The sequence below is a fragment of the Aspergillus luchuensis genome, chromosome 2 (assembly GCF_016861625.1).
Source record: "Aspergillus luchuensis IFO 4308 DNA, chromosome 2, nearly complete sequence".
In the NCBI taxonomy this organism is placed as follows: Eukaryota; Fungi; Ascomycota; class Eurotiomycetes; order Eurotiales; family Aspergillaceae; genus Aspergillus; species Aspergillus luchuensis.
In genome coordinates, this window is record NC_054850.1 from 1,563,646 (window position 1) to 1,587,558 (window position 23,913).

At 51.6% G+C, this 23,913-nt stretch overlaps 9 protein-coding genes across 9 annotated transcripts; 4 read left to right on the forward strand and 5 right to left on the reverse strand.

Moving 5' to 3' along the window:
• Window positions 1-1,837: 1,837 nt before the first annotated feature.
• On the reverse strand, window positions 1,838-3,139 carry AKAW2_20501A (cyclin family protein; the record flags this gene model as incomplete). The annotated part of the gene is made up of 1 exon (XM_041685221.1): window positions 1,838-3,139. One exon carries the CDS (start codon window positions 3,137-3,139, stop codon window positions 1,838-1,840), a length of 1,302 nt encoding a protein of 433 aa, XP_041539327.1.
• A 1,669-nt stretch (window positions 3,140-4,808) lies between these two features.
• Window positions 4,809-5,659, reverse strand: xgeA (putative endoglucanase; the record flags this gene model as incomplete). Its single annotated transcript, XM_041685222.1, has 3 exons — window positions 4,809-4,818; window positions 4,876-5,274; window positions 5,337-5,659. The coding sequence occupies 3 exons, from the start codon at window positions 5,657-5,659 to the stop codon at window positions 4,809-4,811; spliced, it is 732 nt and encodes a 243-aa protein (XP_041539328.1).
• Window positions 5,660-6,809: 1,150 nt separating this feature from the next.
• erg2 (C-8 sterol isomerase ERG2) lies at window positions 6,810-7,609 on the forward strand (the record flags this gene model as incomplete). Its single annotated transcript, XM_041685223.1, has 3 exons — window positions 6,810-7,092; window positions 7,169-7,195; window positions 7,272-7,609. 3 exons carry the CDS (start codon window positions 6,810-6,812, stop codon window positions 7,607-7,609), a joined length of 648 nt encoding a protein of 215 aa, XP_041539329.1.
• A 363-nt stretch (window positions 7,610-7,972) lies between these two features.
• Window positions 7,973-9,220, forward strand: NCS6 (putative PP-loop ATPase superfamily protein; the record flags this gene model as incomplete). Its single annotated transcript, XM_041685225.1, has 1 exon — window positions 7,973-9,220. One exon carries the CDS (start codon window positions 7,973-7,975, stop codon window positions 9,218-9,220), a length of 1,248 nt encoding a protein of 415 aa, XP_041539330.1.
• A 610-nt stretch (window positions 9,221-9,830) lies between these two features.
• On the reverse strand, window positions 9,831-10,202 carry AKAW2_20505A (LYR motif-containing protein; the record flags this gene model as incomplete). Its single annotated transcript, XM_041685226.1, has 1 exon — window positions 9,831-10,202. One exon carries the CDS (start codon window positions 10,200-10,202, stop codon window positions 9,831-9,833), a length of 372 nt encoding a protein of 123 aa, XP_041539331.1.
• Window positions 10,203-10,555: 353 nt separating this feature from the next.
• AKAW2_20506A (putative Ras guanyl-nucleotide exchange factor RasGEF) lies at window positions 10,556-13,944 on the reverse strand (the record flags this gene model as incomplete). Its single annotated transcript, XM_041685227.1, has 6 exons — window positions 10,556-10,639; window positions 10,705-11,133; window positions 11,184-12,661; window positions 13,040-13,225; window positions 13,303-13,624; window positions 13,702-13,944. 6 exons carry the CDS (start codon window positions 13,942-13,944, stop codon window positions 10,556-10,558), a joined length of 2,742 nt encoding a protein of 913 aa, XP_041539332.1.
• Window positions 13,945-16,731: 2,787 nt separating this feature from the next.
• AKAW2_20507A (zinc finger HIT domain-containing protein) lies at window positions 16,732-17,374 on the reverse strand (the record flags this gene model as incomplete). The annotated part of the gene is made up of 2 exons (XM_041685228.1): window positions 16,732-17,230; window positions 17,304-17,374. 2 exons carry the CDS (start codon window positions 17,372-17,374, stop codon window positions 16,732-16,734), a joined length of 570 nt encoding a protein of 189 aa, XP_041539333.1.
• A 534-nt stretch (window positions 17,375-17,908) lies between these two features.
• Window positions 17,909-19,722, forward strand: AKAW2_20508S (Zn(II)2Cys6 transcription factor domain-containing protein; the record flags this gene model as incomplete). Its single annotated transcript, XM_041685229.1, has 4 exons — window positions 17,909-17,968; window positions 18,059-18,586; window positions 18,652-18,792; window positions 18,871-19,722. 4 exons carry the CDS (start codon window positions 17,909-17,911, stop codon window positions 19,720-19,722), a joined length of 1,581 nt encoding a protein of 526 aa, XP_041539334.1.
• A 637-nt stretch (window positions 19,723-20,359) lies between these two features.
• Window positions 20,360-21,506, forward strand: AKAW2_20509S (NifU family protein; the record flags this gene model as incomplete). The annotated part of the gene is made up of 3 exons (XM_041685230.1): window positions 20,360-20,659; window positions 20,740-21,276; window positions 21,351-21,506. 3 exons carry the CDS (start codon window positions 20,360-20,362, stop codon window positions 21,504-21,506), a joined length of 993 nt encoding a protein of 330 aa, XP_041539335.1.
• Window positions 21,507-23,913: the final 2,407 nt, after the last annotated feature.

A 23,913-nucleotide genomic window follows, 5' to 3' on the forward strand; every position in this document is an offset into this window, starting at 1 on the left:
CGACAATCTCTCAGCCTCGGCGGGGCGTTGGATAATACCGATTATCTTATTTTCCCTTTGAAAATGGAAGACAATACTGTAGAATAATTCAAGGTGATATCCCAAGTATACACACCCACAAGTAATTGATAGTCCGGTCCATCAATTCCTATCCCTGATGGAAGGGTAGAAGTGATCATCGGAAAGGAAGCCACTCGGGGAATTTGCTCGTGCGTCTATACCTTGTAGTACTTTTAGTCCAGTAGTAGTAGTGATGATACACCCTCCACCATCCATTATCATCCCAAAAACTCTCTCCTTTGTTGGATTGGTTTGTTAATTGCCCAGCATTGGCATCTCCAACTATCTGATACATACATAACTCCCCAATTACACACTTCGAGGCAATTCTGGCGAATTCGATACTATAAATACCATACGAACTGGTAATCCCCTCTTCCCTTCCCCTTGGCATCCATCCACCACCACTGGCAACTAATCCTAATCCAGTAAGTATCTGGTGGGGGGAAAGGATGGGTGGGGTGGAGCCCAGACACTAAACTAGGAAATCCTCCTCCCCACCACCCAATCCATCCGCAACGGGAAGGGGAAATAATCAGCAGAAAAAAGAAAGAAAGAAGCAATTGTCATTTCCATAAATTCAAGACAAGATTCGATAGTTTCTGCCGTTGTGTTGCTTGTCTCTCAATAATTCATCCACTAGTTGGTGGTTCTATCTGTCATAATGGGTAATGGGGTTTGCTGTCATATCATTTCATGATACCATTAATTGCTAATTGCTAATTACTACATACTGTAATGCAACCATGTTGGTTGGTTTGTGTCTGACATACGTATACCAGCATAGGGAATTATGATCTCCGTGGCATGAAGTACGTACTTGCATACATAACTATAACTCCTAATGGAGTACCAGTTACTAGACATCCGTGGTGATGGCTGAAACATCTTGCAACAGGCAGATGCATAAGCCAGTATAGAGTACAGATTGTCTGCCTATCTACTCTCCATCCATCCGATTACGCATCATCCATTCCAATTCCACGTAAGTCCATCCCCCCTCTATCTACCCCAGATAAGAATTGTTGAAAGTATTCCCACATTCCTATCCTCTCCGCGCGTATCATGCACAAAAGTACATTCCTCATTCCTCGCTGTCAATCAACCATCCCTTCTCGCCACCCTTACTCCTCCACGGCTACTATCGGCCCTGCACTCTACCATCTCATTGCTCGCACGGATACCATTTCCTTCTGTCCAGATGATCAAGCGCAATACCTTAGTCAATACTCATGTATTAATCAGATGATGATAATAATAATAATAATAATAATAATAATAATAATACTATGCTATTATACCGTGAGTAGGGCGCAAATCTACCGTGCTTGTACATACAGATCCAGGTAATAATATCAATGTCATCATCAAAGGGGTCAGTTGGGCAATCTGGGACGGAAGTATAGGTAGAAAAAATAAAGATTCACCGACGCGGAAGCATCCAAAAAAAAAATGAGTCAAGAATGAACAAAAAGCAAAATACACATGGAAGAAAAATCAATATTCAGAGAATCCAGTATCAACGCCGCTGTGCAATGCATATTCAATCACCATCACGGGATTCGAGTGTAAGTACTATCCTCTAGTAGATCACGGGAAGAGAGGGGGGTAGAGGGTATTGGGTCAACTGCTTTTATCATCACACGGTAAGACAGAGAAAAGAAATTCATCAACGATCCCAATATTTGGGATGATAGGGGGAAGTGGAAAAGCAAAAATGAAATGCAGGTATCAGAAGACACTCGTCCGAAACTCATCAAGTCCAGCTCGATGAACCCTAATGCCGGCGGCCTCCCATGTACGACCCTGCCGCGGATGCCAGGAACCGCGCTACAAACCCCGGGTGGGTTTGTCCGGGTCCATGTGCGTGACTCAGGGAGTGTCGGGCTTTCTTATTCGGCTGCGACAGCTCCTCCACTTTCGTGCCGCCCATCGAGACATAGCCGTTGCTCACCGACGGGCTGCGACTGCCATCCACCACGTGGACCTCGTTCATACTGGCTATCGAGCTGGAGGTGCGCAGACTAGCGGGCGTGTCGCCTCGCGAGCTGGGTGCGATGCTGGAAGCGCGCGAGCTGAGCGAGGGTAGCGTTTCAGCACGTGATAGACCTGGGACGTCCTGTACAGCTGGCGGAGAAGAGACGGACGCATGACTGCGGGTTGAGGGACGTCGACGAGGTGGGTACGGGCGGTACCGCTCCGACTCGGCCACAGACGCTGGGGAGGCGCAGTAGGAGCTGCCTGAGGAGACGGAAGAAAGTGAAGCTGACGATGCTGGGCTGGGGGGCAGACGTCTCCGTGTGGGAGACTCGCCAGGCAGACGGCGACCCTCGGCCTTCTGACGGTGAAGGCGAGCAGCAAACAGGTCGGCAGAGGCATGGAAGCGACGCCATTCACGGGGCTGACGCAGCTGAGCCTCGCGCTGTCGCTGCTCCTGGAGTTGGAGACGCCGACGGATGGGCATGAGGAACGGCTCCAGATGGTGCAGGAGGTCGGCCTCGTCAACACGGATATCCCAGTCCAGCAGGAAGAGCAGCTGACGCTCCATCAGGTTGACTTCGGGCAGCGAGAACCCAAAGCCCTCGTAGCCGCGGACGGAGGTGTACCGGGCCCAGTGCTTGTTCTTTGGACTGGAGTCGTTGAGGTTCTTGGCTGCCAGAATCAGGGAAGCCAGGAAGATGCGATGCACTGTGCAGCGCATGCCCTTGGCGACGGGGGGCAGGCGAGCCCGCAACCGGGCCAGGTAGACCAGCGAGGTCATCAGCGTCGGCACCTGCACCTGCGAGCGGAGCACTAGCGAGGTAATAAAGGTGGTGACAGATGGTAGAGGAGGCAGGTCTGCATCCAAGGGCGGCGTGCTGGGGGGAGTGGGCTGGCCATGCGCGTGATGTGCTGTCACATGCGGTTCGCAGCGGATGACCTGCATCGCTTGTTGAGCCAGATGAGAGATCATGTCTCGCGAGACGGGCTGCATGATGAACTCATGCAGCGCCGCCCGATCGAAGTCCATGATGCCGGTGGTGGTGTTGGTGGTGGGGGATGCAAAGTTGGTGTAAGGAGAGTAGGGATGGACAGCCATGGTACTTTGCAGGATGCAGGGGAAGAAAAGAGGAGAGACGAGAGAGCGAGAGCCAGCAAACAAAAAAGAAAGCGAGCAAGACGAAGGATATAGAGAGGGCTTGAATAGACGAGTGAAGAATGTGAATCCTGCCAGCAGGAAAGGGTAAGGAATGTGTTGTCGTGTCAACCTCCGTGATGAATGGGCTTAAGATAGTAGTGAGACAGTCACTTGAGACAAGTGATAAGATCGGTTAATTGCCACTTGAGGGGAGGGAGAATCGTTCCAGTATTAAATAGAGCAGAGACAAGAATTGTCAACGAGTTAATGATAATAAATAAAAATAGTATTTAGTATAATAAGTAGTGGTGGTGGTGGTGGTGGTGGTGGTGGTGGGGAAATAAAAATAACCACACGATGCTATGATGGCGGAGTAGGTGCTTGTTGATTATGATGTTTGTGTTGGTATAGTTAAATAACTTCCCTCGTGAAGAATGAATGACCGACCAAAAAAAAAAAACAGCGACGAAACGACGGATCATCCAAGCCTGATATAACACCAACAGCGAAGGCTGGACAGGAGCTGCAAGGACAGGAGGGCACCCGACGCGCATTGCATTACATGCATTCAAATCCATCCATTCAATCCCATCCAGGTTGGGACCTGACAAGCACCCTAGACAAGAACGAACTAACCACCAGTCCTGCAGGGGCCGATCGATGGATGATCGCTGGATGTGGGTTTGGCGCGCGCGACAGCCCGAGACCACCAGTAGCCAAGCATAACGGGATGATGGGATGATTGGATGACAGGATTGGAAGGGAAGAAGGGCACAAAAATGGAACTGGAATTATGTGTAAGTGTCTGTGTCTGTGTGTCCTGGGGTGGGTTTGGTTTGGGGGGGGCGCGCCAAAAGAATGCCCGAGACACGAGATGCAGGAATGAATCAAGGAGCGTGGCGGGAGATGGTGGAAAAAAGGCAAAAAAAGTGAGAGGCCCAGCTGAGCGCGTCGCCAGCACGAAGTCTCCCATCACGATCCTGGAACGCGTGAGAGATACTTGGCCAGCCTGATGTTATTTCTAATTATACTCAAGGAGGATTTCTACAACATGTGTTAGTTATTTTCCCCTCCATTCCAGTCTGATGAATTGATTGATTGATTGATGCTACCCCTCTCTTTTCCTCCCTGTCAGCACTTTAGGGCTGCTGCACTTAAGCGCCCGGATGCAAGCGCCGCAATTGATGATCGTGCATAAGTTGGCTAGCTAGCTAAAATAGCTGGATGTGACTGTGCTTGCCCCTCATGCTGATGCTTCTATTCTTGTTACTTCACCTGGCTAGCTGCTACACTGGCTACGCCTGCCTGTCTTGCATTGGCTCTGCTTGACATCCCTCTCTTCTCCACCTCCGCGGTTAGGTCTCAACGTGGGTGACGATGGTTATATTTAGCAAATTGATGGAATTCCTCCATGATTATCAACCCAACGGGCTTCCAGGCCTATGTACATATGATGATTCGACTGTCGCCTCGTCGCCCCGGCGCGTCATCAAACCATCGACTCCTGCTTGCCACCTCGAGTAACCCCCCCTTCTTCAGGAAAACAAACCCCCCTCGTCCTATAACTATGTCCCCCCGGTCTCCTGCCTAGGGAGCTGAAACACGGCGCCTACATTCTCATCCTCCGCTCCTAACAATCCCTTTTTGAACTCATTAGTATGTATCCTGCCACACTCGGTGTTTGTGATGTTATTTACTCGATGGAAACGGAGTACTCGGACACCTTCAGCTCGGCGTTGCTGCCGGTGAAGGGCTCGGTACCCGCCTCAAGGGTGGTCAGGTACAGGCTGTCAGAGACACCCTCGTTGTCCACCAGGTAGGTGAAGAAGTCGTTCAGGTCACCGGAGAAGTCCTCGGTGGTCGACTGGGCGACGAAGCTGTAGACGGTGGTGTCGCCGTTGGGGCCGGTGTACAGGTCCCAGGTCACGCCGTTGATCGTCGGGGTGGCAATGGTGGAGCCGGTCGACGAGATGGGGCCAGCACCGCCGAGAGCAGCAAGCCAGACCATGATCTCGTACTCATCGGAAGAGGCGTCGGCGGTCGAGCCCAGGAACATGTCGTAGGCCACGTCGGCCACGATATCGGAGCCAGAGTAACTATTCCCAAAGAGTCAGCATGCATCCTGATGGTCGGTCGGAAGGTTTAGGCTGCAACATACGTCCACTTCCAGGTGGAGGGGATGCTAGAGATGGAGCTCAGCTGAGTACCAGTGAACTGCAGAGCAGCGTTGGCGTAGCTCTTGACGTCACTGCTGCCACCCTCCCAGGACCAGCTGGTGTGCCAGGCGATCTCGTTGCCGCTGGCCGAGTCGACGCCAGTGCACTGGGAGCCGCTGGAGGCGTTGTCTTCACCCCAGAGGTCGTTGTACAGGATGAAGTCACCGGCGGTGGCGGTACCCCATTGGTCGCAGAAGTCGCTGCGGCGGCTGATAGAGGCGGCCGAAGCCAAAGAAAGAAGAGCGGAAAGAGCGAGAACCTTCATGGTGATGGTGATTATTGGTCAAAGGAAAGACGAATGGTCGGGTAAAGTATTGATATTGGTGCAATGTGCGATCAACGTCCACTGACCCAGAGAATTATAGTGTATGAGCTGCTGAAGAGAAATCCATCTTCCTCCGACCGGGCTGCCTTCTTATAGCCATGGGTGTGCCGTCTAGGTCTTTTGGAACAGGATAAAATTAGGCATAGCCCTCATCAAGCAGAAACAGCCGGGGCGATTTAGCCTATGGACCTGCTGAGCTTGGTCCTCATGGCCGTTGAGACATGTGCACTCAAGAGTCAACGAAGGTTCTTGGAAACTCCGTCGCCGAATGGATCCTGACCCCGAGTGGACCAGGAGGGAGAAGGCCGATAGGATGAGTGTGGTGCTTGTTCCTGGTTTCGAAACGGTCCCACGGAATGCCCCGTGCAGAATGGAGGTCAACCAAACTCACGGACACGGTGGAAATATCCAGAGGAAGTTTAGATCAGGGGAATATCAGTGGATTCGTCATCTCGAGACGGTATAATGACTCGGATGAGAGGGGGGCAGCCACGGAGATGGTCCGTTTCGGATTAGATAACAGGATGCCGTTTAAATGAATGTCTAGGACGCCCGAGAGGGGCGTGGCTCGTCCGCAGGGTTCCAAAAGGTGGACAACTTCATTAATCGATCGGACTAATCCCCAATCGGGCTCCGTCGAGACACATGGTGCTGTCAGGACTCAGAACAAGCTATTTTTGTGGACGGATTAATTTGACGTTTGGAGATGATCAAAGTAGAGTTAGTAGTAGTACTACGGAGTAACTAACAGACTAGTTAGTGAGTTTGACTCGGAGAAATGAATAATCACGGGATGATCAGAATGATAGTTTTGGCGTGTTTGACAGCCAGGCAAACATGGCCAAAAGCTGCTTTCTGCTGCTGACTCAGCCGGACCATCCTGGTAGCCCTCCCGGATCAGGCAACCCTGGAATTGAATATCCTCAATCCATCAATCAGAACAATAAAGAATAATCACCCCATCCTTTCCACGCCCTCTCCTCTCTTTCCCCTTCCCACGCCTTCCCCCCCCCTTCTCCACCACCCATTAGCTCTCTGCAGCTCCTGTTTTTCCGGTCAATTGCCTTCCCATCCGGAATAGTTCGTCATCATGCGCTGCGCTAGCTTCGCCGTGGCCCTCCTGGCCCTTTTCACCGGTCTCTACAGCTACCTGAACGCGCGGCTGGAGCAGTTCTACATCTTCGATCCTTCCCACCTGCACGACTTGTCGCAGCGCGCCATTGCTGCTCACGGTAATGACACCCGCTCGGTGGTCAACTTCATCGTTTCCGAGCTGGGCGAGAAGGTCACCGACACGCACCTGAACCTGGACGAGGAATGGGTGTTCAACAACGCCGGTGGTGCGATGGGGGCAATGTATATTATCCATGCTAGTCCGTCCCCTCTTTTGCTCCATACCACCTCTATATTTATCCATAGTGTCTGTGCTAAGCTTTATTTTCCTAATAGGTATCACGGAGTACTTGATCATTTTCGGTATGGCTTCCCCTGTCTTCCGGGTATCTTTATGCCCCTTGATTGCACGTGCTAATACTCTCTCCTCATGCATTAGGCACCGCTATTGGTACTGAGGGCCACACTGGCCGTCACACGGCCGACGACTACTTCAACATCCTCCAGGGCACCCAGCTCGCCTATGTTCCTGGATCCTACGAGCCCGAGGTTTACCCCCAGGGTAGCGTGCACCACCTCCGCCGCGGTGAGGTCAAGCAGTACAAGATGGATGAGTCCTGCTTTGCTCTGGAGTACGCCCGTGGCTGGATCCCCCCGATGCTTTTCTTCGGATACGCCGATACCTTCTCCAGCACTCTCGACTTCCCGACCCTGTGGGCGACGTCGAGAATCACTGGTCGCGAGATGATCTCCAACCTGCTCAAGGGCAAGATGTAAACGATAGATGGCGAGATGATGGGTATATGTATAATACTATTACTATTCTCACTATATTAGATAGACGACGACGTTGTCCGATAGAATACACTACCATTTAATAACGCTACCACAATTCATCCTTTCACCCCCCTTACCTCTTTCTCTTCTCCGTTGTGCCTGTTTATTTTTCACCCTTCCCGGGGAACTAATCACACAAACACTGCAAACACACCCACACCCTGACTCATCCGATCCCTTATCGATAAGCCAACATCCAGGCCCGCGAAATCAGTTTATCAAAAATTGCTCCCCTCATCGCCTCCACCATCACCCACTATACCCTCATCCTCAGCCCCAGAACCACACCCACAAGCCACCACCATGCCCCCCTCCCCCTGCGCCCGCTGCCACGACCAACGGGCAGTAATCATCCGGCCCAAGAACAGGCAAAAGTTGTGCCGCACGTGCTTCCTACACGTCTTCGAAACCGAAGTCCACGAAACCATCACCTCGACCTCCCTCTTCTACCCTGGCGAACGAGTCGCCATCGGCGCCAGCGGCGGCAAAGACAGCACCGTTTTGGCCGCCGTCCTCAAGACTCTCAACGAACGCTACAACTACGGCCTCGACCTATGTCTCCTCTCCATCGACGAAGGCATCAAGGGCTACCGCGACGACAGTCTCGAGACCGTGAAACGCAACGCCCAACAATACAACATGCCACTCGTAATCGTCAGCTACGGCGACCTATACGGCTGGACCATGGACCAGGTCGTAGCGCAGGTCGGCAAAAAGGGCAACTGCACATACTGCGGGGTATTTCGGCGGCAGGCGCTGGATCGCGGGGCCGCAAAGCTGGGCATTAAGCATGTGGTGACAGGTCATAATGCGGATGATGTGGCGGAGACGGTGATGATGAACTTGCTGAGAGGGGATTTACCGCGCTTGTCGAGGGGTACGAGTATTGTGACGGGGTCCGCGGCTAGTGATATCAAGAGGAGTAAGCCGTTGAAGTATGCTTATGAGAAGGAGATTGTGCTGTATGCGCATCATCGCCAGTTGGATTATTTCTCCACGGAGTGTATCTATTCGCCGGAGGCGTTCCGGGGCAGTGCGAGGACGTTGATCAAGGATTTGGAGAAGATTAGGCCGTCTTCGATTTTGGATATCGTTAAGTCTGGGGAGGATATGGCACTTTTGGTGCCCGCTGAAGTCAGAGGGAAGGGTGGTGAGGATGAGGAGGGTGGCGGTGGTGGTGGTGGGTGTGGAAGTCAGAATGGGAGGACGAGGGGTGGGGAGATGGCGGAGATGGAGAGGAAGCTGAAGGAGGATGAGGCTGCCAAGGATAGGGAGATGGAGATTACTTCTGATAGCGTGCCTAAGAAGCAGCAGCAGTCAGAGCAGGTGCAGACGCCGGCACAGAAGAAGGTCAAGTCGCAGGTACTGGGAACGTGTGAGCGCTGCGGGTATATCTCCAGTCAGCGCGTGTGCAAGGCGTGTACGCTGCTGGAGGGATTGAATAAGAATCGGCCCAAGACGGCGATTGAGATGGAGGTTGGCTTGGAGGATGAGGAGAGCAGCTCGACGTTGCGTCGGCAGATGGAGAAAGTTGAGCTGGGAGGTGTTTGAAGATATATAGTTATGCCCGTTATACATATACCCAGGATCACAGAGTTATATTTCAATTAGAAGCAAAGTTCAGCTTCAGTCAACAGACTACTAGTACTGTAAATAAAACGACAATTTTAAAGAGGATTACCAGTACCATCATAATCTCACTTTCTTAACATAATATATCCATCCCATGTGACTTGACTGACAAGTACGACCTACGTACTAATACATGCCAGCCATATCTATCTATCATACACCAGCCCATTCAGTCAGAGAAGACATCATGTTCAAAGGTAATACAATTAATAATGAACACTACAACAACACAGAACTTCCTCATACCATCTCAACAACCCCCTCTAAAAAGACCCTCAAATCAATCATCATATTTTATCTATAATACAACCCTCCCTCCCCAAAACATATCATACACAAAAATATCATACAAAACCCCCCAATCCCAACACACAAAAGCCACAAATGAATCACAAATTTAGAGAAAAAAACAAAATATACACCCAAAACTCCACCCATGACATATTTTATCCCACCTATCCATACATCCCCATCCCAACCCCCATCTCAAGTACTCCCCCCCAACTACCCCAAGGATTAATCAATCTATTCACTCATCCTTCTCCTTCCCCGCCTCAACAGGCAAATCCCACCCGACCCGTCTAGCCGTCAACCGAATCCTCTCTTCCTCATCGAGGGTAGTACCGGGGTTATATCTCTCGACGAGCTCGGCATACACGCGCTGGGCTTTAGCGTAGATAGCGAACTGGTTTGCCTGGTCGAGACGATGTTGGCGGAGGGATTCTTGTGCGTCTGCGTCCACAACAACACCCGATTGTGCTTGTTGCTGCTGCTGCTGCTGCTTGCTGGTGTACATGTCGCGGAGGCGGTGTTGGAGAGGAGTAGGAGTGGAGAGGGTCCGGCGGGGGAGTTCGCGGAGGAGGGCGCGGTAGGTTGTGGTTGTTTTCGCGGCTGTAGACATTTTGATTTCTTTTTCTTTTCTCCTTTTGGGATGGGAGGAGGTGTTTAGTTTGGGTGGATTGGTATAGGTTTTGGTGGTGGATTTGATGATGGGTATGGATGGACGGCTACGGATAAGTTTACGGAGGATTTCGGTGTATATCACGTGATTTCACATTTCTTTCTCTCTCTCTCTCTAAGTTTGTAGCAAGATATAGATGGGGTTGGTGTGTAGTAGAAAAACTACATTATGTACATCATCATCAATCAAATGACGATCATCATTCATTGTACTCGTCAGCTTGGTGGTTGCTGTTGCTGTTGCAGACTCTGCTGCAACTAATCATAACTCTCCCTCTCTCTCGTTCGTCTCTCTCACGACCGTAACCAGCCGAACTTCTTGCGTCCGGTGTCGCCGCCTGCCGAGGGTTCGACTTGCATACTGCGCGAATACAAGTCCTGGTGTGATTGTCAGCATCATAGAAAATGGAATGGGTTAATGGTGGAAAGGGGAAGGGGTGTACCTCGTCATCCCCCGACAGCTTAATCTCCAATATCAACCGTTCTACCTCCTCGTACTTGGACATATGCGGATACGGTGTCTTCTGGCTGCGTTGGATTCCCAGAACCACCTCTCCCATTACCTCGAACTTGCGCCAGTTGATGCGGTTCTTGTTGTCGCCCACAAACGTCTTGTTGCCCTCCTCCGCTGACACCAGATCGCGTCGGTGCAACGGCAGGAACGGGATGCGCTCCGCAAAGGAATTGTCCCATGCGAGACGATACGCAAAATGACTCTTCTGTGTCCCCATGAGGATGACCAGCCTCATGAAGTCTTTTTGTGTCTGCACCGGGACCAGGTCCCGTGTCTGGGACAGTCGGTGTACCGGGGTTCCGTTGATGCCGGCGATCACGGCCCCGAGAGAATTGTAGTTGTTAAGTCGGCGGAGTTTCTGCGGCTGTCAGACAATGTCTCGGCGCTATTCTTCCGAGTCAGACTTACCAATGCTATGTTCATGAATTTCTCAAGCGCCTTGGCCCGATGCTTCGGCTTGTCCCGAAGTAGGATGACGCTGGCTACGAAGAATGCGACATGGTTGAACTGCTTGATCATCCGGTTGACGTGCTTCAAGCTCAAAATCTTATCCTTCTCCACGCCGGAGATGCTGACATGTCGCACAAGGTCTCGCGGTCGGAAAGAATTGAACATGATCCAGTCCATGCGCGTCAGCTCCCGTGCGAAATCCTCATCTGGGATCTCCATCAGCTGGCGCCATTGGATTTTCGTTAGCGGGATGCGTGGCGTGAGATCCAGATTATGCGCCTCCCGTTGCGCAGCTTCGGTACTCAGGAATGTGAACGACTGGCTGGCGATGGTCCCGGGCTTTTCGGAGGTAAACGAATTCGACATCGACCCCGACAGTCTCGACGCAGGCTCGGCTGCACCTTCGCTAAGGTCCAAAGCGCTCATGTTGTAAATAGGGTCCTCTTCCTCTTCCTCGCCTTCATCGCCTAGCGGCGGCGCCCCAAGGAAAATTGATGGTGAGCTGCGCCCGGAAAACTGGAACGGGGGGTCGGCAGTGTCAGGTTCTTCCATGTCGCCATCCCTATACGGCCACCCGATATTATCGTCATCTGCATTCCCCTCCAGATACGATCCGATCTCCTTGGCGGCAAACATGTAAAAGTGGCTTTTCTCCAGCGTCGTGACGAAATCGGTGATTCGCTTGCGAGTCTTCGGGTACGCCAAGTCGCCCGGATATTCAGAAACCCACTGCGCCATCACTCCCAGCAGCCTCAGCTGAACTGCGATGCGGTCGAGCTGGTCCGTCATGTCGTTCTCATTCCGTTCGAATCGGTTAATCAGAGCATTCAGCAAGGTGCACGGCGCGGCGAACTTGCGATAGAGACACAAAAAGATAGACGCGAACTTCGAATCTTGCTTTGACATCGGTTGTGCGACCAGACGATCTACTAGCTCGTCAAAGGTGAAGCCGGCATCATTCGATGAGCTCTCGCTAGGCGTCTGGTCCTTGCTTCCCGGGCTCGACGGAGCACTCCGGGGCCCATCGAAGTCCTCCCCCATCTCTAGAAAGTTGCTGAACGCATCTGACCCGCCGCTGTTGCGCCAGGCCGTGTGAAGTCGATGTTGTCGGTTGAGATCCTTACTTGGTGACGACTCCCCGGATACAGACTGTTTGCGCGAGGCCAACCGGGACCCCGATGGAGGCGTATGCGGTCGCACCGGATGCGAGTTGCTCCGGGCGTAACGAAAGGCCTGGCCATTGGAAGCCAGGTTGGCAGAGGTGGCCGGGTCGGTGGGTTGCCGGTCTACACCGTACCCATCGACAGCTGGATCAAGAGGTCCTGTGATTGGGCCGCCTGCGGCTCCGGATAATACAGCGGTGGGGGTCTCTGAGTTGGTGCGGCTGTGATGCCAGTCTGGGGTGGCGGATGAGTTGGAGGGGAAATCGATGAAGTCTAAAAGAGGAGCCGTTAGCATCCACGTGTGAACCAGACCAGCGGGAAAATAACGGCCACAGGAATTGAGTGGTCCAGCTGCGGTCCAGCTGCTCTTGCGCTGGACCCGAGCTGGACCCGAGGGATCGGCGGGTCCTGAAAACCACTGCACCACGAGATACGCGAACGCTAAACGCACGCCGCGCCGCAAACTAGCGCGAAACCCAGTGGGCCATCACTCTAAGGGATGGGCTATAGCCGGGGGGGCGACGCAATGCGTTGGGTGATGCGAGCAGACAGATGGCCACCGAGGCAGTGGACCGTTCCGCCCTGTTCTTTGGCTTTCCTCGCCTCTCGCGTATCCACATGGCAATCGCATAGGTCAGCTTGTCCACTTACCATATTTACGGTTGATCACAGAGCGCAGAACTAAGGCAATGCACATCTTCTGCGACCGTGGTGAGTCAGGTGAGGTCCGGTGGATTTCATAGCCACCCAATATTGGCTCCACAGGGCTGTCAGGGGGTTGTATGTCGCATTTGCTGGCCACCAGCGTAAAGGGTATGTCGGAAGCGGTTAAGGAGTCTGCAGTCCATCAGCCCACATCCTAGAGTCAAATTGCGCAGCGACCCGGCCGCTGCAGAACCGGCAATGCGACCAACCTAGTAGTTCGGTAAATTCAGGGAAACTGGCCGGTTGAGTCATATCCAGTAGAACCAGCACCCCATCCACTGTAGGAGGCGAGTCGCTACCCAGTAAGGGCCAGTTGACCTCGCTATTGCTCCCAATCGTAATTTCCAATGTATCTATCTCCATCAGGCGAACCAAGTACACCGTCCCGTCCAGGGACATCTTCTTTGTGGTCGATCGGGAAGTAAGCGGATGCTTCATGTCCAAGGCGGTTTCAATGAATGTCGATTTTCCGACATGGTCAGGACCGACCACCGCGATGCTCACATGGGGGAAACTCGGCTTCGGCGTTGTCTGCGGTACACGCACGGGGGTCAGAAAAACATTGCGCTCGCCAAGGGTCCAATGACATGAGTTTGGAATAGCCATACCTCCTCACGGGTTGATGATGGCACCCTATCCCCTCCGGCCGATGGCGGGTTCTCATCCTCCTCCAGAAGTGTCCGGTCGACCTTATTCCCCGATTCCATCGCCGTTCTAGCCGAATCAAGTCGGTACAAACCTCCGACGGGAGCAGAAATCGTTCGACTGGGAAGGCCCGGTCGTTGTGGGAATGGCGCAGCATCGGCTTTATCGCTAGATGCTCGTTCTCTTCGCAAGGGTTGGGAGGCCATGGTGACGATGTGGCTTTACTTTCTTTTTTTTGTTTCTGCGCGAACGAATGGGCGGTGCTGTGGCGCGAGTAAGGTCCGGTCGAACAAACAAGGTGCGACAGCGCAGGGTCCAACAGCTACGTAAGTGAGTGAGGCGGACACGACAGCTCATCCATTGTCGCTTGGGTGGAAAACGTAGAAAAGGTCCAGGCTTCGTCGGGTTCGCCGCAATCGAAAGATTTCCAAGAGGCTGCTCGAATCAGCTCGGGGGGGTTAATGTTCCCCTTTTATCTTCGGTTGTTTGTGGTGGTCAAATTTCGATGATTAGCTGAGTGATTTTTTTTTTTGTTGTCGTCTGCCTCGTTTTTCTTCTTTCTTTTCTTTTTCTCCGTCTTTCCTTTTCCTGCTTTTCTCGACTATCGTGGATCTCGTCGGCTGAGGCAGGTTACCGGAGCTGGACACAGGTAGAACCCAAGTTAGCAACAGAAACAACAATGGTACCGGCAAGAGGGTCGCACAAGTCTTACGAGAACTCGTCCGGGTTGGCAAATCGACCAGGGGGGCAGTAAGAGCTATGAGTGGCAGCGAAGAAACAGAGGGGTGTCAGGGAGAGAGCAGCTTGAGGAAGTGCCGCCAGTTGCAGGCGGGAAGATGTCACTCGACCGAAAAATTGAGCCCCCAAAGAGTCAGTCAGAAGTTGGGGCAGTTTGGGGTGGAGGCTGCGGGCGGGGAGATTTGGAAAGTAAAGTCTGGTTTGGTTCTAACCCTCTCTCTCCAACGGCAGGTTTGATTATTCTTATTATGGTTATGCTTTTGTGTTTTGAAATTCTTATTATTAGAAACACCGGGGCACTTCTATGGGTCAATCCGGCAGAATCCCTAGCGGAGCAACACAATGGCAGGACATCCCAGGCCAACTGGGGAGGATTGTGATCTTACTAAAATCGACCTTGTGTGTCCCGCCGCCCGCCTTTCTCTCCTCACGGCTTTCCCTTCCTCCTCACCAAACTCTCCGGCCAACGATCCAGAACCCCAATCGCTTCTGCTTGTCAGCAAGGGAGTCGGCCGTCCAAAGCTAACTCAACTTAAACAGCGCGCAAGTTACTTTACATTCAGCAATCACAATGCGTTCAATCTAATCATTGACTCAGTTGATTGTTTCCCAGACTGTCTCCAAGCATACAGTAAGAACGTCACAGGCAAACGGTGTCTCTCTTTCCTCCCCGGAAATTCCCATTGACATGAGCGGGCGGAGGTGCTCGGGACGAATAACATCGCAGTTCGTCAAAACTTAGCCAGTGTCCCAAGACGGGGAGATCGGTAACTAGCTCAAGTAGTCTGGAGGCCTTTACGAATCACAACAAGGCAAATCCTAAGGTTAAGGCCAATTGCTCAAATCCCCGTTGTTCGGGCATCTCGTTGGTAGACATGAGATGTGATGAGGCACGGTGATGGACGATTGGCGGCATTTGGAGGAATCCTTTCGAACGGGTCACATTTCCCCGCCATTTCCCCCCTCCTCATGGGGCGTGGAGAGATACTACGGAGTAGACAGATAGCATGCATTGCCTAGGTTGAAGGGCTCTCATGAAGATCCGCGACGTTGAGGTCTCTCGCTTCAGTTCGGCTGGAGATGCAGTGCGTGGAGTGGAAGTGGATGAATTAACCCAAACCGTTCTCATGCTTCCGCCATGGACAACGGACCCCCCAATCTTGCCATGCTGAAAGTCAAACTCTGAAACATGGCTTGACCAGGTTTCGATGCACATAGCGACTGCTACTGGTTTCAATGCTTGGTCCACGATGGCGCTGTCTGGGTCTGTTTTGACTTTAAGCACATGTTAGCTTAAGAAATACTACTTTAGACGACCTCTTGCCGGGCATCATTGCCAGTAGGCCTGTCTGGATAGTAGATGGGGTAGTTGGTGGAGTATACACTAAAAGTCTTATGCTACATGCTGCACGATGACATCTCTGTCTTCCGTTGGAGACTTTCAGTAACCGTTGAGATAGATGTTTCGATGCCTTAGGCCTTAAAGTGGCCAACTCCGTCACATTTAACATCGCACTACTTACATTATGATATGCCGATGTCGGCATCAACTTGAATGGTCTTGATCTCTCAAGTCTACATTGATGCATTGTTATCTCGTCAAACAGGTCAGATGGCATAACACAGTCTGGCTTAGGTATATCTTAGACTCCTTGGCTTCTCGCAGGAAAATCCGGTTCATGCACCTCATGCTTACATGGCGTTGTGCAGATGGGTGGCATGCACACTTGCGGGAACCTGAAGACACGTCGGAGACTCGGTGATACTGTTGAGACTTTATGGCGGTGTATGCTGTGGTAGCTAGTCGTTGTGAAGCCATGCAAAAGTACCGAGCTTTCAGCTAGACCGCATAATGGAAAAAGTGAACGCTGTTTGGCCTGCCACACCTCTGTCCAGGCTCGAAACAAAGAAATACGGACAGCAGGCAGTATAGTACTTTGTATTGGGGAAATCTCATGTGTTCCGAGTAATATGATGGCTTCCCAATGATGGATCAACCGCGGTCGGTGATAGTTGTGGTTGAGCGAGTTAACGGACTACTCTATATATTTTCATATGCATCCTCGGGATGTACTTGAACATCCGTCTTGACCAGGCCTTGTCCACCTTCCTCATCCCCATGAACTCCTGACTGGACTAGCATGCAAATACACACATCCTCGGCAGATTTCATCCTGAGGTGCGCAGCCGGGAAGTACCCAGGCATGAATGCCGGCAGCGTTGGGTCCTGCGAAGTCGCAACTATTATGGGTCCCTTACATGCCCTCGTGTGGAAGCTCATTACCAGTGACCAGGGACGTGAAGCGCACGAACCCCTCCGCTTTCTTCCCAGTCTCCAGACCCTCCTCGCATCTTTCCCGTAGCCTCCTCACCCTTCCCACTCCTCGGTTGAAGCCCTTCTCACGGGTCCACGGTCCGTTATGACGGTGCGGTCCTTTGCCTCTCCCATGGTGTCGACCCCGACCTCCAAAGCGCTGAGTCTCCACCCATGCTTCCTCCAGAGTAGCCTTGTAAATATCGTACAGCTCCTCACGAAGCGAAGGGAACCGATCGAGTAAATCTTTGAGTTCGGCCGAGCTCCCTAGGGATTTGATATCGAGGCCGTTCTGGGCCTTGGGTGCTACCTCGCTGGTTGCATGCTCGTTCGATTCGCTGGCAGGCTGTTGAGGGTCGACGGTTGGACCGGTCGGTTTTGGTGATGGTGCTTTAGGTGCGCAGTAGATTTTATGGGACTGAGTGCATGCCAGGGAGCAACTAGAACGACGACAATTAGCTACGGGTATGGTTCTTTCCTTCCCAGAGAAATAGATTGAAGCAACAAACATACCTCATGAGCCCACATGTTGGGCATCGGTACTTCGAAGGCTCCGAGACGCAAACCTCACAAGTGCCGGGCATTTTATCGCCAGCGTCCCATCCAAACCTTGTGCCAACTGCGCGACAATCAAGCTCTGTAGGACATTGTCTTGCTTCGGCCGGTCGCAAGAGTCGTATGAAGCGAGCGTGATGGCGTGTGGACTAAGGATGGGGGTACCTTAAGTCCTACAGAATTGAAGGTTTCTGCAATGGAAAAGTGATAATAAAAGAATGACAGCCGATAAGGAACCGTTCAGGGACGATCGTCTAGCGGACCGAAAAAGAAACAAACTCAGCCCAATAATGGGGGCTCACGTGAAGTGGCGCGGTCCATGACGACAATCGATCCCTATCCTCTCTTTAGATACGTACATATCTACGTACTAGTACCTGGAATATCTACAGGTGTCTCGCTAGATTTCCTCGCCAATTATTCGTCGCACGGTCTTGACAATGCCACGAAAGTGCGAATGATAATAGTCATCTTCCTACAGCGAGCGGTTCTCCGTCTGCAGTCTGCCCGCCCTAAATCTTATCAATCGTGGCAGACGGCTTGTGGGACGAGATTAATCGGCTATGGGAGGCATTCCTTTTCGATCAACCGGATGCAATACGTGCCGGCGACGAAAGGTCAAGGTAAGACCTATCTAGCAAGGCCCGAACAGGCTTGAATGCCCTCGGAGACGGAACAGGAATGGTCATCTAAACTATGACTCTTTTGTGTAGTGTGACGAGGCAAAGCCGGAATGCAATCGATGCATCAAGAACGGCCATGTTTGTACCGGCTATGAACGGAAAAGGGTCTTTATCCATAAATCGTCCGAGGTCATAGATGATGGAGAACTGAAGCTCGTCCGTCGCCCGAAGTCGACCTCCGGGAAGATTCCCGACCGTCAATTAACACGAGTGGAGCCAGGCCTTCCCCGTTTGAATATCAATGCGGAGGTCCGATCACAGCTGCTCGCCTCCTTTGTGGGAGGCTTTCTTCCTTCGTCACGGCATTTGCAAGATGGAAAAGATTCAAACATCCTCAAAACACTTCCTGAACTATGTGGGAGTAGTCCTCTGCTGGACAGAGCGCTTCTATCGCTCTCTTCTGCTTTTCTTGCGAAACAACACAAGGACGATCGTTTACTCGGGTATAGTACGAAGCTCTATAACAATTCGATGGAGATCATGCAGGGCAAGATCAAATCCGGCAGAGGCCTGGGCCAAGATGTCCTATATACAACAGTCATTTTCCAATTATATGAAGTCGGTGTTCCTATCCTCATCACCTTATGCCTTTTTCTTCGCGGCTGGCCTAACATTTCGCAAAGTTAATCCACTCGTCACCCCCGGGGTTTATGGCCTGGATAGCACATGTGCAAGGCAGTAACGCGATCATTAACCAGTGCGGCGTCCGCAAAAAAGAAACTATTGCTGAGAAGTTGTTCCACCGTCAACTTAAGTTTGTTACTGTCAGTCTCCTTGGCTTCGGATTGATTAACCAGCTGATCCTCGTAACAATTGAGTGTTGCTGACATCGAATCGCTCAGCTATGTGATGCGGTGGGGAGACGCAAGGCCGCCACCCTCTATGAAGTTCTGACTACGCAACAACGCTTATCCCAGGGCTCAACGGAAGTTGAGCCAATCGATGAACTGACGGACCTTCTGGCCGAGTGCTCTGCTCTCATAGAACACGTAGACATTTTCATCGAGCATCTCCCTGCCAGCCCTAATGGCGTCAAGAACGACGGCGAGAAGTTACTGGGTTCTTGCCTATCGCTAGAAGGAAGACTACACCAGACATGTCTCAGGATGCAGGAGAAACTTGGGACGCCGTCGACAGGCCTTCATGATGTTCCCTTGCGGGAAGACATGAGAGCACACCTTGCCACCTCTTTATTCCCCGATCCCTTCCAATTCGCCTCCCTGGCCTGCGCTGAATCGCACCTCATCTATTGGGCCACTTTGATTATACTGTACCCGCTAGTTGATGAGCTTCTCGACGTCCTTGGCTATCGCGGAAATGACGTTACACCCTCGCAGTCCTGTGCCACTCATCCCCCGACGGGTGAACAGCGTTCCTTGGACTTGGATGTGGCAACAGATTTCACAGCGCTGGCGGAGCATTATGCAGACGAGATTTGTCGATCCGTTATGTACTGTACACAGTCTGATATGAATACGCTGGGCGCGCAACACTTGCTTGCCCCTCTCAGCCAATCTGCGCAATTCTTTCAGGTCCACGAAGTAGCGCAAAAATACAGGTGGTGTCAGGGGGTGTTTGTGCTCCTTGACTCGCTAGGTCTGGGAATAGCTCCGCTGCTGAAGGACATGGTTTGGCCCCAATACCGCTCCGCTCGTCTACGTCGGTCTTTGTCACCCACGGGAAAGGTCTCATGATGAGCTTTGGCCTGTTCAACGCGATTTCGGTGCCAAGGTGGCAGGTCGCAGTTGTGCATGTCGGAATCACGCTTGGAAGCACGGGAACTACACCGAGAACATTTTGAAATGCTACCAGCGATCGACCTACATAATATCAACCTAGGATTACCAACCGACATGTTGGTTTAATCATGACTAGAAAGAAAGCGAGTTGATGCGAGCAGCAGCAGCTCATTGTTGGTCTTGATGCAGGACAAGGTACTGGGCCGCGAGCGACAGGTCACTACATGTCTGCCTCTACACCACACGTCGACCTTAACGCTCACCAGCCAGGAATATTCAGGAAAGGCCGGTTTAACCGCGATAGGTTCACCAAGTAACAGGCCCACCGTCAGATAGTCTACATTACACTGTACGAGTAACAAGCAGTAGAATTGAATGCCGAACAATTCCTGGGGCAGCGATGTCAAACTGCCGGTAGTTGATTGGTGGATCCCGCCCTCCATTTGTCAGCATTCTTCTGTCGGGAAGATCACGTGCCATCACATTGCGTCAGAGGAATCGAGTTTCCCATCGGCATTTCTGGTCGCTTTTCTTCTGAACAGGAACAAGTCCGATACCTGCCACTCTCCCCTCTTATCATCACAGCGTCAATATGTCTGTCAGCTCAGCGTCTGGAAATATGCTTAGGCGCACTCTCTTCAGCGTCAGATTGACTACGCAGCAACTGAATGCTGCGGAGTGCTCCTCCCGGATCGCCAAACCCGCGGTGTTCGGATCATACAGGAATGTCCACCGTTCGGCACGAGTGCCTGCTATCACCGCCTCAGAGGCTCGTCGCCGGCCGACCTTGAAGCCTCACCAGCACTCGCTCGTGCAGGCTCGCGTAAATGGACCATCGCCGTCCAGCAAGCGCACGATATTCATTCAGACAGAAAACACCCCGAACCCTGATGTAAGGCTTCCCGTGGCACAGCAGCACGATGATCCCAATGAAAGAACAAGCATCTGACCCTTGTATGCGGAAACCAACAGGCATTGAAGTTCATCCCTAATCACCGTGTCCTCCCCGAGAATTTCCCGACCACCTTCCTCGAATACCTGTCCCCCCGCTCTACCCTCGCTCCTCCGCACCCCTCTCCCTTGGCAGCCAGCTTGCTCAATGTCGACGGTGTCACCTCTGTATTTTACGGGCCTGACTTCATCACCGTAACCAAGGCGACCGACTCTAACTGGGCGCACATCAAGCCCGAGATCTTCAGTCTCATCACTCAGGCCGTGACCTCGGGCGAGGCGATCGTGAACACCGTTGCCAAGACTGGTGAGAGTGGCCAGGAAGGTGGCGAATCGGAGTCTCTGGCCTACGAGGAAGAGGAAGACGAGGTGATTGGCATGATCAAGGAGCTTCTGGACACTAGGATCCGGCCTGCCATTCAGGAAGACGGTGGCGACATTGAGTTCCGCGGCTTTGAGAACGGTATTGTCTTGTTGAAGCTGCGCGGTGCTTGCCGGACCTGCGATTCGAGTACCGTGACGCTGCGTAACGGTATTGAGTCCATGCTCATGCACTATGTGAGTATCACACTACCTGCATGCATGCATATTGAAAATAGAGTTTGACTGATTGTGTGTCTTTTTGCCTACAGATCGAAGAAGTCCAAGGAGTCGAGCAAGTGCTAGACCAAGAAGAGGAGATTTCGATGCACGAGTTCGCCAAATTCGAGGAAAAGCTGCGCCAGCAGAAGGGCGCTGCCGCTACTGCCTCGACGGGCGGCAAGGGAACGTTGGATTCGGCCCCTTGAACACCCTCCTATTTCACCTACTATATTTAATCACTTCTATTTCATGTGTATTGTATTTTGACGTCGGATATACTACCATCTGGGTTACGGTCCATAGAAAGCTTTGCCAGACAATGCTCAGAATCTCCCCTCTATCAGTATACCACTTGTGCAGAAAACGCAAGCCCCAATCATTCTCAATATTGATGTATTCCAATGACCCATACGTACTAGGCGGTCAAATGAATAAAACCCACCTTCCCCCCCTAACCCTCCAAGTCCGAGAGAGACACCACCCTAGGAAAAGACCTCAACCGAGCCGAGGATATCACATTCACACACACACACACACTCCGTACAAACTACCGAAACCCAACCTGCATCTGTGCGTAGCCCAGCCCAGCCCAGCCCACAGTAGTATTATGTGTGTGTGTGTGTGTGTGTGTGTGTGCGCGCGCGCGACAAACCTAACTAACATACCTAACTAACCTACCAACCCACCAGACTATACACTAGTTACATACTAAGTGTAACACTAACAGTGGAACTGGACTGCTCTTAGTAGCGGCAGAGATCATCGGCTTCGGGGGGAAATCGGGAAATGGAGACAAGATTTTAGTCTCCACTGATTGTTTGGTTCGGTCTGGTTAGTTTATTCGGACTTGGGCGATGAAGTTTGGTGGTATATTGTGTTGGGAGGAGTGTTGTTGATGTGGGGTTGAGGGATTGAGGTGTGGTGTCAGACTGATTGGTATACTGTAAGTACCTCCTCTACTTAGACATTTTGAAGTGAGGTTGGGGAAGGGTAGTTAGTAGTACTGCTTAGTATGTGCTTGTGTATATGGTTGGTATTGTTGATGGAGTGTCCATGTGACTTTGATACTTACCATCATCCACTGCCTGAATATGGATAGCGAATTGGTTCCTCTGGTATTTCGTTATCCATTGCACGTACTAGTAAGTCTGCGAATAAAGAAGACTGTTGACATACGATAAAGACGCCCCAGGCTAACTAAGTAACTATATCAAGCCGAACCGTCATCTCCTTAGTGGATGCACTGTTACCAACGGTGGCTAAGATCATCATCCTCCGGTCAACTATATACTTTTAGGCTGTAGCAGATCGTGTAGGCTTGATCAATGCGTATCTTCTTTCTCCGAGATTATCAAAGTTGGGTTATATGCCGAGATCGGTCCGAAACGTGTCATAGATATCTGCTGATATGAAGGTCTGCATTTAATAAGAATGCCGACTAAGCATACTAGGCTACGATTATTTCGGGAAGGCTTGTTGGTGGCTTACTAGTAGAAGATCGATGGGCTGACTGGTCGTGTGGTACAGACAAATTTTTCTGAAACATGAGGAAGCAGCTCAATCGCTATGTTTGATATATAGTGAGAGAACTTCTGCAAGACGAGGTCTGAAACGCAGAATTGCATTGCCAGCAGCTACTTTTGTGCTCATCTAGAGAAAGATGGATGAGGGTATGGGGGGTTGTAGTATGAGGTGCGGAATGCATGCCGTGAGTGGAATCAGAGCGTCGGTGGGAAGTGAGATAAGAGAATCCGAATGACGAAAAAGAAAAGATCATCTTCCAAAAGCAAAAGAAAAGGACGGTACATGGAAAATGTGTTGGAAGGTAATCTCCAGTCTCCCGGAGGCAAGGGAGCGACCAAGTGATGAGATACAAATCACCTGATACTAGGGACATGATTCAGCCATGATGCTTACTGTCTGTACCCCAGTTCTCTTACTCTTCTACTAATCAGCACAAGATGGATATGCAAGGTGGTTCAACTGCCTCAGTCTTACGGGTGATGCCACGCAGTCAACCAGACATCTCATGACGGCAGGCAGCATCCCTAGCCCACGCGAGTATAGCACTGCAGGATGTACAGACCGATGGAAGATGATTAGATCGGCACTCTTCGGCGAAAGGCATTTCGGACAATATGTCCACCTGGTCAGCAAAACCGAACTGGAATGGGCTGGACTTGCTCTAGGCTCTTCGATAACCCTGGATAAGGAAGAGCTGTCAGGGTCGGACTCCTGACACGACGCAACCTTAATCGGGGCATCTTCCTAGTCCGTTATGAATAGATGACACTCATGACAGTTCGGAATCAGCCAGACGATCGATCCATCCCTCTGGGGTAGAAACCAATGTAGGAAACACGTCCAACTTGCACACAATGGAAGACGATATGTTCTGCTCTTCGGAACCGAGATACGAAGAGCCACGCATCAGTGCCACAGCTAGTGGTGGGGTAAAAGGGGGGGGGGGAGAGAAGATGTTAGTGAACTCCGCTGTGGCTGTAGCCCAATCGGACATGCAGACAAGTCAGATGAGGATATCCCCGAGTCCCGCTAATCATGTTGGTCCCTGTAGCGCAAGTCTAGAGTGATCCGTGGGCCGGGGTTCAAGCC